At 37.8% G+C, this 16,649-nt stretch overlaps 1 protein-coding gene across 1 annotated transcript in view; it reads right to left on the bottom strand.

Moving 5' to 3' along the window:
* Positions 1 to 16,649, bottom strand: part of col9a1a (collagen, type IX, alpha 1a) — a 24,853-nt gene continuing 8,204 nt past the window's right edge. Inside the window, exons 10-32 of the mRNA XM_059334249.1 lie at positions 16,512 to 16,565; positions 16,390 to 16,422; positions 14,483 to 14,539; positions 14,324 to 14,377; positions 13,225 to 13,278; positions 13,048 to 13,101; positions 12,507 to 12,560; positions 12,357 to 12,410; positions 11,365 to 11,418; positions 10,465 to 10,518; positions 10,313 to 10,366; positions 10,180 to 10,224; positions 10,011 to 10,064; positions 9,729 to 9,782; positions 9,224 to 9,277; positions 7,028 to 7,099; positions 5,153 to 5,188; positions 5,007 to 5,051; positions 4,707 to 4,739; positions 3,913 to 3,967; positions 3,585 to 3,773; positions 2,215 to 2,292; positions 1 to 774 (exon numbers count right to left, since the gene is read on the bottom strand). Coding sequence (XP_059190232.1) covers positions 569 to 774; positions 2,215 to 2,292; positions 3,585 to 3,773; positions 3,913 to 3,967; positions 4,707 to 4,739; positions 5,007 to 5,051; positions 5,153 to 5,188; positions 7,028 to 7,099; positions 9,224 to 9,277; positions 9,729 to 9,782; positions 10,011 to 10,064; positions 10,180 to 10,224; positions 10,313 to 10,366; positions 10,465 to 10,518; positions 11,365 to 11,418; positions 12,357 to 12,410; positions 12,507 to 12,560; positions 13,048 to 13,101; positions 13,225 to 13,278; positions 14,324 to 14,377; positions 14,483 to 14,539; positions 16,390 to 16,422; positions 16,512 to 16,565 — 1,497 coding nt within the window. The 3' untranslated portion in view covers positions 1 to 568. The remainder of the gene's footprint in view (positions 775 to 2,214; positions 2,293 to 3,584; positions 3,774 to 3,912; positions 3,968 to 4,706; positions 4,740 to 5,006; positions 5,052 to 5,152; positions 5,189 to 7,027; positions 7,100 to 9,223; positions 9,278 to 9,728; positions 9,783 to 10,010; positions 10,065 to 10,179; positions 10,225 to 10,312; positions 10,367 to 10,464; positions 10,519 to 11,364; positions 11,419 to 12,356; positions 12,411 to 12,506; positions 12,561 to 13,047; positions 13,102 to 13,224; positions 13,279 to 14,323; positions 14,378 to 14,482; positions 14,540 to 16,389; positions 16,423 to 16,511; positions 16,566 to 16,649) is intronic.

Below are 16,649 nucleotides of genomic sequence, written 5' to 3'. Positions count from 1 at the left end.
AATGTGTTTATTTCCTCCTTTGTACAACTCGAAGATGTCACCTTGAACCTTGATATAATAAATAAGAAGTCATATAAAACTGCCAGAGAGGTTTTCACACATGCCCCACTCTCCAATCACAAAAACAACAGTTGTCATGACAGAAATCATCAAACGGGAAAGACACAGCGAAGGGGATTAAAGTGGAAAAACAACAAAGATACTCACAAACAAAATGTACGTCATCCAGCTGTATAATTTGCGTATTGACACATTTACATAAACATACAGAAAAACTTTCAGACTTTGTTGTTGTTGTTTTTTTTACAGAATGTGGCTGGTAGGTTTGTACAAACAGTGAGTTCTTAATTTCTCTACTTTTACAGTACAGAGGTGGTAAAAACGTGAGGTAAAGAGAAACTTTTTTTATGTCAAAAGTTTGCTGTTCAGTGTCCACCTTCAGGTCACTTTACAGAGATGGCTTCAAGAGAACAGAATTCCAAATGAGCTCACCAAATTAAAAAAGACAAACGTGGACAGATGTGCTGGTTTCTGCTCCAGTCTCTCATTTTCCCGCCGCGGCCCCTCCTCACATGTCACTGGGGCCCTTCATGCCGGAGTCCTTGGCAGAAACCGGTGATGCCACCATGGGCAGGACGCACTGTGACGACTCGCAGTAACCGTTCATGCCGGCGGGGCCGGGGGGCCCGGGGACGCCGTGGAGCCCGGTAGCGCCACGGGGTCCCCTCTCTCCGTCACGGCCGTCTTTGCCGTACGCTGGTCGCCCGGGGTTACCTGAAAGAGACAAACACAGCTGTTAGTGTGATCTCATGTCAATAATAATTTAATTATTAAAACATGGACATATCGAGCTCAGCAAAAAGTTATCAAGGTCACGTCCATATATGCTACAATATCACCTGTTGTTCTATAAGGGTTCATTAAGTTGAATTAAAAAAAAAAATAAAAAAAAATTATTAAAACATGTTTGTTTTTGTTTTTTTACAATAACAGACATCTAGACATGTAGTACTAGACTTTCATACCTATGAAAAAAGGTTTTTAAAATTAATTTGTTATTTCATTTGTTTAAGATTTAAACACAAGAAGGGCGTTTTGGGGAAATATACACTTTCCATTTCTGTCATATTTCCTCAAATGTATTAACTTGAAGCTTCAAAGAGAAAGGGATTCTTTCCATTATTAAAAATTGAGTAAATTATATCATTCTCCTATAGATGGAGTGTCAGGCTAAAGAGATGCTTTTGTTGACTCCAGAGGGTTAAACATGACATTATAATTATCGCAAAAAATTGTGGTTATCCTGTCACAATAATAACAAAGTGGACCTGAGCATTTTTTCACAGCGAACAGAAGTAAAACATAATTTCTGCTCACTGCTTTTATTTATTGAGGATATTTAAATATTTTTTATGCATATAATATATTTTAGCATTATAATCCTATTATATTATCATTACATCAGCTGATTAAATTGGTCTTAAAATTATAATAATATGATTCATCACAATAATTTGGGGGAATTTTAAGCTTTTACATTTTAAAGAAAATAATATTTATTGTGTTTTTAAATCTCAGATACATAAAATGTCTATATATATATATATATATACATATATATATATATAAAACAGACAAATAAAAAATATATATACAAAAATAAAATTAAAATAAAGAAATTTAAAAATAAAGAAATACAAATAAACTATATATATTTGTGTGTGTGTGTGTGTGTGTGTTGCATGTGTCAATTTCTCCATAGCCAGTTGGAAATATTTTTTTTTCTTCAGCGTCCAACTGTAGGTGTATTTTTGTTGTTGTTGTTGTTGTGCCATTTAATGCCCCATTCTCATTCCCAAATCATGCCATAGCCAGGTCATCATTTGAAACCTGGTTAACATTATGAATTCAAACAAAACCACTTGGTTAGGTTTAGGAAAAGATCACGGTTTTGGGTTAAAATAAGTTTTTATATTTGTTGGTTTTACGTAAATTAAGTTACATACATAAGATAAGTAGCTAACTTTAATATGTCAGCATTTAATTTTGGTTTCACACAAGAAACAAACAGCAGTCTTGCTCCTTTCTAAGGGCTTCTAATATTGCTGCAGCGCAAAATGAAATTAAGAAATTGACGTGTGATTCACCTGCCCCGCTGAAGACATTGAGGAGTTCTGTCCTAAAATCTGTTTCTTAGTCATGCTTGAGCTTTACCTGGCAGGCCGGGGGCACCTGGATCTCCTTTGGGTCCTCTCGCTGTGGGTCCTCTGTCGCCTCTGTCACCCTGGTCACCTGCACAGAGGAAACATAATGATCACCAGGAGGATTCATATAATTGAAGTCGCCCAAATTTAGCCTCAGCTCAGGCTCAGAATTCACACCTCATCTGTTCCTTCATGAACTTAAGACGAACCTGATTGATCCCTGAGGGGAAAATGGGTCAGAACGGGATATAAATAACAACATAGAATAAAAAAACATGATGGCTTTAACTCCTGGCCACAAGAAATCCTCACAACTTAGACTTTAATTTATTTAAAGATTCAAAGATTATTGGAGTCTAAAGGTTTGACTTGTTGAGATTCATCAATACGACTTTTTCTCTCCAGCTCAGATCAGAGTGCTTTTTCCCCCCAATGTTAGAAACTGTTTATTTCATTGTGTGGGATTCATTGAGTATATTTTTTAGCATTTACATCATGGTATAAGGACAGAGGATGTTGTGTGATATAAAGACTAATCAATTAGTTATTAACACAAAAAAATATTGAGGATGAGTTAATTGTTAATGTACATTTTCATGCAAAAAAAGGCAGAAAATGCTGTTTCCAGCTTCTCAAAAATTGAGATTTTGTGCCTTTCTGTGTTTTAACTTTCAACTTCCTGCAAGAAATACAAAACTACGAATATTTTTTTTCACCAGTAATACATCTCAGCTGTTCTTGTATATGATTTGGTAAATAAATTAAAATAATATATATTATTGCTTCATTTTGATGATATTAAGGCTAAAATAGAGGGAAAAAAACACCCAGAATAAGACTTAGCTGAGGTTGTAAACTATCAAACTTAATCAAAAGAGCATCCAAACACTTAAATGTGTTTAATTAAAAAAATATTTCTTAATTTTGCAAACTGGCAGTCAGAGACCTTCTTTAAGGCCAGATGATATTAAGATTATTACGATTAAGATTCTCACTGGTTTTCCATCAAAATATATCTAAAATTTCAACCCAATTTCAAGAAAAGGGGGATAATTGAGATAATTGAGAGAAAACCACTGATGAATAACAAAACTGAAGTAAATATGAAATATCTGTTTGTTTCATGTATTATTGTGATGAAGGTTACATCAGATGTATTCGGAGTGCTGAGGAGGCTTTTAATCTTACAGAAGCTTCATATCTGTTATCATTATTCACTAAATCAGTTGCACTTTGCTGCTTTTATCGATACAACAACTTTTGTACCTCAGCCCAGTTAAACCTTTTCCGCAAAATTATTATTATTATTATTTTTTTTGGGGGGGGGGGGGGGGGGTCAAACACTCCAACAACCTTCTAGTGGCATATGCTAAGTCTGACCTTTGATTCCTTTGCGGCCCATCAGCCCAGCCGGTCCCTTCAGACCGGGCAGGCCTCGTGACCCTGCGTGTCCGGGGAAACCGTTCTCTCCGGAGGGACCTGGGGGTCCAGGGGGGCCGGGGGGACCGGGTAGGCCAGAGATGCCGGACTCAGGCCTGCTCAGGCTGGCTGCTAGCTGGGCCAGCTGCTCTGTGACAGACACAGGAGGACATGTTTGACATTTATATTTAGACGCTTTTAAATGTGCTTTCTATCTCTTCACTATAAAGTAGCACAAAGGTCGAACATTTAGAAGAGAAAGTTTGGTAAGAAGCTGACAAACACTTACCTTGCATTACCCTCATGCACACTTGCTTGATGTGAGTATCTGTTGGTGTTTTTCCCTGAACAAACAAAGATTATACATAATGATGAGCCACTTTTATGTAAATGTAAATGGGGTGCACTTATAAAGTGCTCATTCACCCACACAGGTGCCACCTGCCACCATTGGGAATTCATTCACACACCGATGAACGCAGCATCGGGAGCAATTTGGAGTTCAGTATCTTGCTCAAGGATACTCGGGGAGCGAACCACCAACCTTCCGATCAGAAGACGACCTCTCTACCAACTGAGCCACAGCCGATCCTTAGATGCTGCCTCAGCAAACTTTATTTATTTAATTCCATAAAACAAATGCTTAATTGATAAACACTCCTGAAACATGCTGTAATTTCTGGTAAATAATGAAAAAAAAATTCCCTTTTGAAGGATTTTTTAGAACACCAGCTCTATTTTCATAGTTTTACAAGTGTCACAATAAGTGTTCCCAATTTAGCAGAAAGCTGTCAGAGAATAGTTAAATGGTCTCACCGCTGGTCCCTGCCCACCCGGCAGGCCCGGCACCCCCATGTCGCCCTGCATGCCGCGGGGTCCCAGCTGGCCCTCCTTGCCCTCCTTCCCCTGCTGTCCCCGGCTGCCCTCAGGTCCTTTATTCCCCGTCTCTCCTGGAGGGCCTGTCTGTAATCAACAGCAGGTAGACACTTAAAATTACAAAGACTAGTTCACGAAAAAACAAAGACTTTGTGAGAATGATTCAGTCAGCAGCAGTGTTTTGATGCTTTGTTCAGGTGGACTTACCGATCCTTTCTCTCCTGGTTCTCCTTGATCACCCTGCAGAGGAAAAGACACATAAATTATTACATTTTTCATATCCTAGTGCCAGACTTTTTCTATTTCTTAGCCTATATATAGTATCTCATATCTTATTATTTGACAGCTTTCTTGCAAGCCATGTCACTCAGATACAAAGAAATTATGATTCCTTATAACCAAACACTTGACGATTCCTGTTTATTTTACATATTTTTTTGTGGTTTTACACTGATTTCTTTTTAATGCTGCAGTGAAAAGCTGGTGTATTAGCCATCCGTCACTCACCAGGTCTCCGACTTCTCCTGGTGTTCCTTCAGCACCTGCAGCTCCCTGAAATAAAAATGCATGACAGATTTTTGGCATTTAATATGCTCCGACTCAACACACTGCAATCTGAGGTTTAACAGCAGGTGTAATATTACAACGTATACCTGGTCTCCCTTTGGGCCATCTTGGCCAACTGCACCCTGAGGAAAAAAACAACACAATGAGTGTTTCATTATCTAATTATCTAACAAATAAACCTGTTGCATCTGTAAATTAATAGAATAATAAAGCAATTACTTTTTATGGCTGCCTTGTTCAGTCTGATTTAATTTTTATTTTATAAATGAGTAAAAATCAGGTTCAGGCTAAGTTTTGGAAAATGTTACTACATGATTAGATTTTATTAATTTTTTCTTCGCTTCTTGGTTATATTTAAGGGGGAAAAGAAACTATATGCTTTAATTTAGGGGGGGGAAAGCTGAATGTTTAAATTTAGGGGGAAAAAGTAAACTAGATGATGAGTTTTATATTTAAAAAAGCCTATGTGGTTAGATTTAGGGGGAAAAAGGTAAATTACATGATTGTATTTAGATAAATAAGAAACAACATCATCTGATTTAGGGGAAACAAAGAAACTACATGGTTAAATTCAGAGAAAAAAATAATTTACATGCTTATATTTAGGAATAATAGAAATGACATGCTTAGATTTAGGGGGGAAAATGAATTAGATTATTTAGTTTCTTAAAAAAAGGAAAATTGTATAAATTACATGCTTGATATTTAGGAGAGAACAGTAACTTGATGATTAGATCTATGGAGGAAAAAAAAGACTATGTGGTTAGATTTAGGGGGAAAAAGGTAAATTACATGATTGTATTTAGATAAAAAAGAAACAACATCATCTGATTTAGGGGAAACAAAGAAACTACATGGTTAAATTCAGAGAAAAAAATAATTTACATGCTTATATTTAGGAATAATAGAAATGACATGCTTAGATTTAGGGGGGAAAATGCATTAGATTATTTAGTTTCTTAAAAAAAGGAAAATTGTATAAATTACATGCTTGATATTTAGGAGAGAACAGTAACTTGATGATTAGATCTATGGAGGAAAAAAAAGACTATGTGGTTAGATGTAGGGGGAAAAACTAACTACATAATTAGATTTAGGCGAGGGGGGGCAGAAACTGTATGCTTAAATTTAGATTTATACAAAACTAAAGATTAGATTTAGGGGGAAAAAGGAAACTAGATAGTTAGATTTGGGGGGGGGGGGGGGGGGGGGATGCAAGGTAACATTTAGGAAAACAAATAACTACATGCTTTAATTTAGGATTTAGGTTTGATTTAGTGGGAAAAACAAACTACATGGTTACATTTAAAAGGAAAAACCTGTGTGATTAGATTATGGAAAAAGAAACCACATTCTTAAATTTAGGTAAAAAATGGAACTACATGATTGGATTTGGGTGATAAAAGATACTACATGGTTAAGTTTCATTAAAAAAACCAAGATAATTCTTTTGATTAAAAACCTTGCATTACATCACATCGGGACACTTACAGGATATAAAAATGACTTATTTTGTTATTGTTTTACACTTTTAGTTTGTCACAGCCTGCTGAACCTTTAATCAGGTTCTGTACACATTCAGCTGCTCCAGAAAACTTCCATTGGGTTGAATTAAAGAACTTAAATTACATTTATATATATTGTATTATATACAATCTTATCTACTGACATGTGACAGAACATGCATGACTTGTTCTGTTAGCGTCTATGGTCTTAGGACAGTTTATGACAACAAATTCCCTCCCAAATTTGACCTTTTACAGTTCTAATCAGCAAAAATAACACTATAACATCAGTTTATGGTGTTTGAACCAGACTGTATTTATATGACCTGAGCTGTGCTTCATTTTGAAAACAAGTTTATGATACAGAACTAAATAAAGATGCATTAATGTACCCAGATTTTTTTCACTTTTAAAGTTATTTTGTGCATATATCATACATCATTTTGTGTCTCTCACCCTGTCGCCTTTCTGTCCACGATAACCAGCCGGGCCAGGAAGTCCAGGAAGGCCCGGGTCCCCTTTGCCTCCCTGTCAAAACACACACACACACACACACACACAAATTAAACAGTTAAATACACACTCACAATCATAACACCAGAACGGCTGTGTGAAGCTTAGAAAAGTCACCTCCCCCACCTGAACCTGAACCATATCCACAGAAAAAACACAAACATTTCCAGCTTCACATCATCTGAGTGGTGCAGAGGCTGGAAGGCTCTGCAGACCCCCCAACCGTCTGCCCTCCCTCACATGTTTCTGGGTGTGTGTTGGTACTGATTGTGGTGTACAGTGGGCCGGCGGGTTTCAGGCATTCCTGGGGAACAGAGAGCTCTTTCAGGGCTTCTCGATTTCCTTTCCTGCCCTGAATCCCCCCTGAGCTGCAGAGAAAAACCCCCCTTGGACCTTCGGATTTCTGCAACAAGAGGCCATTCATGCCCACTCACCGGAGCATTAGAGAATTAACTGCAGGGACAGAAGTTCATAAAGACCTGCCACGCTTTAATAAAAGCATGGCACAAGGCTTCAGTTCCCAGATACGAGGTTTATCTTAGTGAATGATCCTCGTGTCGAATAATACGTTCCGGATAGGAGATAGTGTTTATGGACATGGATTGCTCGCTTTGTATTTCAGGGACCTGATCTCTCAGTTTGATAGAAGCGAGGTTTGCAGCCGCAGCAGCACAGAGCAGAGAGGTTCAGCTGGCTCTGAAATGTCAATCACGTCTAGGAGATTACTATGTTTTGGACTTCATCAAAATATATCTTCTTCTATCTTACTGTTTCTAGATCCGCTCATGCTCCCTTCTTATCCCATAACACTGTTCCCATAATCCTCTTGTTTTCCTCTCAGGTTTAATTAGTTCAAACCAGTAAACACTTTGTATAAAGATCTGACATTTAGGATTGCATATGATAATTATATGCAGTGGTGAGGTACAGGTTTGTTTTTGCCGTGTGACAACTATAGCAACAGGGAGTGAGAATTTATCCCACATTTTCTGTTTGCAGACTTCATTTTACTTAAAATGCCTGTGTATGATTAGACATTTTCCAGCCCATACAACCCAATGCACAGGAGGTTTTCTTGCATGTATCAGCCTATATGGCAGTGCATCACGTCTTCGTAATACTAGAAGGCACTTCATCCCAATTTCTCCATTTAAGGACACTCTAGTGGGCTTTTAAAAAAATCATATTTAACTGCCATGGGGTCATCCAAGGGCACTTCTTCAGTATGCAGCAGTATTACTAGTCCTTTCTTTATGCAGTTTTCTTTAAACATAACATAATTCATAATTTAACACCAAGAAGCATGACTGAAAACTAATGTTTGGAGTACCTCAGGGTTGTGTACTGGGGCCACACCTTTTTTTCTGAGAAGTTCTTCAGTGCAATAGATTAAAGTCAAACTTTATTTGTTGCAACTTCAAATCAAGTGTGCACAGCATGCACCTGTGATCGAGTATTAGCATGTGTCTTTATTTATTACCTATATACCCTGAAAATTTTTCCAGTAACGTGGCCTAATTGTCACAAGCCAAACATGAGTTTATGAGATTAAAGAGACCTGATTCTAGTCAATGGATTGAGGACATGTCTTGCAGTCTGGCATTACAAAAACTTAGTTAGTATGAGTTAAATTGATTATTTTTTGCGGCAAACAGCAGCTCTATATGTCACAAAATTAAAAGGGTCCCTATGGGCGACACTTTTTGCCCGAGGAGGCTGGAATTTGGCATGGAGGTAAAATATATGTGTGAGAACTTGGGTGTTGGGTTTCATGCATGGCAATGGGAGTGTTTTATTATCGTCTCCAAATGGATTCACAGACTTCTCAACGGATTTAAATATCATTGCTAAACTTTTGTTGTAGGAATCATCATTGGTCTCAGCAGAGAGTTCCAGTTTCAGTGGTGTTAGTTACCCTTGCCCCTCACACTTATCATACAACTGTGCAGGAGGTATCAATGGACCAAGTAAAGACTAGTCTTTTAGCTGTGGCATGGAGGTCAAGTGGTTGTGAGTTTGTCTGCCTGTAAATCATGCAGCAACCATCTGGGTCTGAAAAATGAAGCCAATGTGGAAGCAAATGTGGTGTTTGGTGATACTGTATCCCTGATATTAGTCAGACTCTCTTCCAGGTCTTACCCTGGGACCTGGCATTCCTGAAGGCCCGCCAAGTCCTCTCTCTCCTCGTGATCCCTGAAGAGGCAAAAGAAAAAGTCAAATCTTGATTTAGCCATTCATGAAAACAATTGGAGAATGATTTGTACAGTGGGAGACTTGAAGGCCTATCTTATATGGATGTTCTCAATGTGACAGCCGTTTTGTTTCACTTTTGTGACTGGTAACATATATTCCTTTAAAAAAAAATTCAATTTCAACCTTAGTAATGAAGTAATATATAATTTACCAGGTTATCTGCGTTAATGCAGCCTGCATGAAACAACACAGTAAGAATGCATGGGGCAATGTATCTAAGATGCACTTTTTGTGGTTCATCTTCTTTCTGTAGTCTAATTTCACTGTCCTATGTCATGAGGTCAAGAAGAAGTGGTTAGGTAAAGACATGATATATTATTTTTCTGCCAATTCGACGGCAGCGGTTATTTTGCAGCTTTAAGTGAAATGTAGTGAGATGCATTCGACTTACTGGTCCTCCTCTGGGTCCGGGGGGTCCCACTTCTCCCTGCTCGCCACGCTCGCCCTGGAAACAAACAAGACATTGAATCAAATAATTATCAAAGTTCCAAAAATCTTCATATGAAGCTTAATTGATTATTTCACTTGTTAACAACATTTCTCGTTTTTTAAAATACCTTCAAAGCAAAAACTAAATTGGTGTTTGGATGGTTGTTTAATGTGCTTTTACATATTTACTCTTTACGATTAAAATAACTTTATTGTAAAACAACAGATGCTGCTTTAAACTTACTTGTTTCCCTGGAGACCCCATCAGTCCAACAACACCTGGATCACCTGTGACACCCTGGTGACAAAAAGGGAAAACAGTGCACTTTATTTAACCAAATCTAGATATGGCACCACTATTAATAGCAGAAGTAGAAACATTGGTTATTACTCGATAAAAAAAATACTCATACCACTGCACCAGCGTGTCCTTTTTGGCCATAAGCACCAGGCAAACCCTAGATAAGAAAAATTGTATCAAATGTTAAAAATCTCACACTGTTAATGATGCTAAAGGGATGCTTCTGGGTCAGAGGTCTCACTTACAGGAAGTCCTTGAAGGCCAGCATCACCTGGAGCCCCATTTTTCCCTGGAAGACCCTAAAAAACAAGAAAAACTTTTCTTTAGATTCAGGCTGCAGCCGGCACATTTCTCAATCAAAAATAGTTCTGTAGCATAAAAAAAAGACTTTTGTTACCTTGGTCGCTGGAAGCCCGGGAATTCCCTCACGGCCATCTGGACCAGCGAGGCCCTGTTGACAAGAAAGATAAATGGTTTACACAGATTATTATAGAATGTGTCTTGCTTGTCTTACTTAAAATTAAGAATGATTCAATTGGCTGCAAGCATCTTAAAAAAGCTTTAAAGCTTTAAAAAAAACAGCATATAATATAGAATATTGTACATTTCCCAACACATGTGACCACACAGGTTATTTGTTCCCACCTTCTATCTCCATGCATCCTCTACATTGATGTTATATAAATATATATCCACTAGAGGGCAGCGCAGCTCAGAAAAGTTTCCTACAACAACAAACAGTGAAGGAGGTCCTAAAAACGTACCTTTGGAGGCAACATCTTAATTGGCAGTGGTCTGAGATCATTACAATCATTTCGACATGTGGATAGAGTTTTTTTTCAGTAACTTCTCCTCAAAAAATGTCTTCGTTGAGTCGTTATGATCGTGTCTTGCTTGTGAGTGTATATGACGGTATTAAGAGCAAAAAAGTCTGCACATGGATAAAGTCAGGGAGGATGAATAAGTTAAACATGAGATATAGAGTATCTATCTCATGTTTGTTTGACTTCAACATCCTTCCTGACCTCAACCATATGCGGACTTTGTCGCACTTTAAACTGTCGTAATATATTCCGGCCACTAGAGGTCGCCGCCTCGGATAAACGTAAATATTTGTCACAATTTGCTGCTTTTAAAAATGACCCATCGGGTTGTTTTGGAAGTAAAAAGGTAGTTAGATGTGTTGTAGGAAATTTGTTTATGTAGCTGCAATTGGGACAAGTTGGACATATGTAGAGGAAAAAGCGGGACATTTGTTCGATTTATTGATTAATAGATAAGATTAAGTGTTGCTCACAGGCTCTCCTTTTGGCCCTGGCACTCCTCTGATTCCAGCTGGACCTCGATCTCCCTACAGAGGAACAAAGGAGGACATTTTAACACATTAAATGACATATTTGAAAGAGAAACCAAAGAAACTTTGACACCGAAGACAATTATGTTGAAGTTCTCTGAAGTCAAGATTTGAAGGCAGCAAACACAAAGATCTATGAATGCAACTATTTAGAGCCTTAAGAAGTTGGACTGTGTTTATCGTGCTCTGCATTTCATTCCTGGCTTTGGAAATCGCACACATCATTGTACTTCATATGCCACGGCTGAAATGCCATCTTTGTATGTTTGCAGGCAGTCTCATTGGTTAGTTTTTATCTATAAATGTATTCTTGGGCTGCTTCCCTCATACCTGTGTACATACATTTGTTGAAACCAAACTCAATGTGGTCTACGCTCTCAAAATATTGTCCAGATGCTGGTGCCAAGAGTGAGAACTGAGTTAGGTAAGAAAGCTTTTAGTTACGCCCCTTTATCATGGAACAATTTGCAAAAGGAAACTTTCTGAACTGATCACAATCGTTGAATTCAAATCGATTCTAAAGGACAAAGAAATGGCTTCCCTTGGTCAGTGTGACTGCTCCTTATAAGTCGGCTACTGAGGCTCCTTCAGTGTTGCTGTGAAGGCTGTAGGCCTATTTGTATCTAATTGTTTATGATAACTGTGTTTAATATTGTAACTTGTCTCTTTTTATGCTGCTTTCTTGGGCAGGTCTCTCTTTGAAAAGAGATTTTTTTTAATCTCAGTGAGGCTTTTACCTGGTTAAATAAAGGATATATATAAAGATCTGTATTAGTTTATCAAATCAAAATAGATCAACTTTATTTATATATCACTATGCCATATACCCAGTTGATCCAAACAGAGGAAAACAACACAAAAGAAGCAAATGCAGCAGAAGAGAAGAAATAGTTAAAGTCAACAGCTGCTAAACTGTGTCACCGTGTGTGTCTTACCTGAACTCCTGCCGGCCCCATCTCACCGATGGCTCCTCTTTGACCAGGATCGCCCTAAAAATTATTTTCATTTAATTTAATTAGTATTAATGTCTAAATAACACGGAAGGGGTTCAACAGATCAGAAAAAGAGAAAGACACTTCACTCACCGGCCCTCCCTGGATTCCCTGAGGACCCACATCACCTGGTTTTCCTCGAGGTCCCTGTTTGTGGAGACAGAAGTTAAAGTCAGTAAAAGTTGAATTCATTTTTAACATCCTTTTTTTTCAATTTAGAGATACACATGTAGTCAATATATGTCAATATACACACTCAACCTCAATGAAAAGAGGTGTGTATTTTTGTCATTTCAGTGCAGACAATGCAGATACAAAAAAGGGATTTGTCTTTCAAAATGTTAGAGATTTGATTTGTTTAATGACTTTTATGAGCTTTTATTTTAAAATGTCTTTGCTGGAAGCAGAAGGACTTGGCCTTTGTGTTTTGTCCTGATTGGACATTTAATAATCAGCCATTTTTCAGTGTGTGTGTGTGTGTGTGTGTGTGTGTGTGTGTGTGTGTGTATATGTAAGCTGTGTTTTTCATGTCCTCTGTTACCTTGTTGTCAAACTTTATGCAATTTTTCCATGAAAGTCTTCTGCAGTGTGTGTGTGTGTGTGTGTGTGTGTGTGTGTGAGAGAGACGTCTTACCCTGTCGCCTTTGGAGCCAAGTATTCCTGGGAGGCCTCTTGCTCCACCTGGGCCCTAAAATTACTCAGCGGATAGAGGAGAAGAGACACAAATGTCCCATGTTAATATGTTTTTGAGGCACTTGGAGAAAACTGTTATTGTGACAGTGTGTTGAGAGAGAATGGTGAAATATTTTACTGGTAGTCCTTGAGCTCCGACTTCACCCGGCAGCCCCAGATCGCCCTCCTCTCCCTGCAAGAGAATGTAAGTCAAGTTCTACTGTAATATCTCGAAATATTATCATTTGCAAATCTTTATGACATTTATTCAACTGAAAACTGTACAAATACACTATAATTTATGTTTAAACTTATCTTTTTAATTCTGATTTTTATGCATTCTGTTTTTATTTACGCTTTTACCGAGCATTTTTTCTGGAATCAGGGTTGTACTTGAGCACAAAACACAACTTGTCATAAAACAACTTTATTTAACCTCTTAATACTCAGGTACTTATAGGTATTTTGAACTTATGTGGTTTCAGTTTTTCTACAGTTGTAGAAACTAGAAGCTGTGACCTTTCAAATGAAGCCTCATACATGTATTTTAACCTTACAGTTCCTCTGTTATAAGCTCTAGTGAGTTTTAAGAGTTTAATAGGCAACATTTTTCATTTGTGCACATATCAGAGTCCCTGTGGCCTTCAGAAACAGTTTGTTCAGCCCCTAAAAATGACATGAAATGCATGCATTATATTTACATTTTTTGCTGTCTTTTATTGTATATTTCAGTAGCTGTGCTCCCTTAACGAGCATCTGTCAAGTTAGTCATGTCAACTTGCAGAATGCTTCCAGTTTCTCTGTCACTAATGCTGATGATATAATCAGTGCATGTGATCCAAACTACCACTCATAAGGGCACAAAACCCACTTTATGGGCTAAATCCACCATTGGGATTGGGTAGTAATCTTATTAATTCTTATGAGTATGAGCAGAATGAATACACAGAGCATAAACACAGTAATCTGTTAAAAATAAGTGTGTTTTTGAATGTTTATTTTCTACTTTAGATCCCTTGAAGTAACAGCCAGAGTGTGCACCTTCAGCTGCAGTTGCAATATCAGCCTGTGTACCATTGAATACATGATATATAGATGTAGGTGTGGGGCTTTTAAATCACGATGTTGGGCTCAGTGTCAGTTGTCCATCGGTCATTCAATTAAAAAATGTGTTTGCATGTTATCTGTTGCAGGAATAAATCAAAGAAGCTGCACAGTGTGAGAGGAAAGCATGTTACCTTGTGTCCTTGTCTTCCTGGCTCACCAGATTCTCCTTTAATTCCTTTGTGGCCCTGCAGACAGTTAGACAGACAGGTAGGAACAATAAGTTACACTTATCTGTAAAATGCATTGAACAAAAAAATAAATATCAGCAAAATCTGTCAGATTTCCCTCACCTTCATGCCGGGGAGACCAGGATGTCCGTGCAGGCCGGAGGGGCAGGCGTTGGGACACTGAAAAACACAACAGCCTATTTGAGGTCATGGAAGAGCCCCACCACCAGGGGGCTCCACTGTCCAGTGACCCCCTGAAGCTTGCATTAAGAGTTAATGGACAAACAAATGTTGTTTTTTTTATGTTGAGGAAGTTTGAGTTAAGTTATTTAAGCAACATTATAGAACTAATTAACCTATAAATGACAGACTCCCGCTCGTCTCATCAGACCTTCACACAATATTCATATAATTTACTCAAGGCATCTATTATTGCTGCAAATGGATTTACACCATGGCCAATGGAAAGCTCACTGTGTGTTGTACGGATGCAAAAGGATGTTTTGTGCATCAGTATCAGACGCCGGGGGCCATGACAAAACGTCTCAGTTGGGAGTGAGAACGGCCTGTCTATCCATTAGAGGTGTGACTCAGCGTATCAGCCCCACCATACGATTTTATCCCGATACTTGAGTCACGATACGATATTATTGAGATTTTAAGCATTTTGTGATATGGTGAGTATTGCGATAAAACATATTGCGATTTTGACTGTTTAACTGCATTTTGTGTACACAATATTAAATTCAATCAAGTCCAATAAGAGAAAATTCTCAGTCTATTCATCTCACTTCAGTCTTTTTCCAGTCTTTCTCCACAATGAGAGTCAAACCCACAGACTGACCAACTAAGTATTCAGTCAAACTGAACTGAACTGATATCAAACATGTATGGACGACATCAACTGCAGCATTTTATCAAACTTTCAAAAACAACAAGCTTCAGTGCTCTGAATTTTTTGGAATGTAACATAAAAAAAGCCGAACTTTGCAGCATTATTTTCGACAACTTCCCGACTCGATGTCCTGACGCATATGGTGCCTATAGATTCCATACATCTTCTATTTCTTCTTCAGTGTATCCTAAAAGTGAGCTTGCTATGGCCTCCGGAAAAAACTAAATTGACGAAAATACTGACGGTCCGCTGGCCGTTGAAACACTAAATATCGATACTTGCTATCATGAATCGATATGACATTGTCGCGCAACATATTGCGATACTATGCTATTGATTTTCCCCCCACCTCTATTGTCCACAGACTGTATAAAAGTGGACATGGTTGCTATATATAAATTTATACTTCTACTCGACTACATTTTAGAGGTAAATATTGTACTTTTTACTCCACTATATTAAGCTGACAGCTTTAGTTACTGTCCAGGTCAAGATTTAACATAAAAACTTGACCAAATTGACATGATTATGCATGTTTACAAATTTAACCACATAGCAGTATATTAAACTGAGCCCTACCTTGATAAAGTAAAATGCTTCTCATATAATTGGACCAAAAATAATAAAATTACAATAATAAATGCAGAACGAGTACTTTTACTTTTGATACTTTAAGTACATTTTGATGCTGATACTTGGATTTGAATGCAGGACTTTTACTTGTAGTGGAGTAATTTCACGGTGTGATATTAGAACTTTTACTGCAGTAAAGGATCTGAATGCTTCTTCCCACTGCTTGGAAGAGAGGATGAATCTGACGGAGAACTAAAAGACACCATGTCTGCCTACTTACATCCACTTCTTTTTTTACAGCCTCTGGTTACGACAAAACAATACTAATATTTACCAAAAATGTCCTTTAAAGGACGAGATCAGAGAATTGCCTAAATATGCAAATTCTTGTAGTACTGTTTCTAGTTTTCTAGTTTTATTCTGTTTCATATTAATATTTTCTTCCTGAAATCGGCTCGAATTGTCCTCATTCTTGCAGTTAGCAGAGTAGTTGTATTTTATAAAGACAGAAAGCAATTTAATTGACCGGTTGTAGATGATTGTACTTTAGGATCAAACTTACCAGGTCCTCGCCTTGATACACTCCAGGAGGACCCTGGAAAAAAATACAACAGGTGTTGAGCTGAAATAAACTTTAAATCATTCATTTATTCAGGGTTTAACAGAAGAAGTTGTGATATTTACCCGCGGCCCTGCAGGGCCAGGAAGACCCACTGGACCTCTCTTGCCTCTCGCTCCCTGTAAAGAGATAAAAGAGTTTATATTAATGCAGCATATATGAATAATATTCATCTTAATGCAGCCTCAATGATTATAAGTGTA

The sequence above is a fragment of the Centropristis striata genome, chromosome 1 (genome assembly GCF_030273125.1).
Source record: "Centropristis striata isolate RG_2023a ecotype Rhode Island chromosome 1, C.striata_1.0, whole genome shotgun sequence".
NCBI classification, from domain to species: domain Eukaryota; kingdom Metazoa; phylum Chordata; class Actinopteri; order Perciformes; family Serranidae; genus Centropristis; species Centropristis striata.
This window is presented reverse-complemented; position numbering and strand designations above follow the sequence as displayed.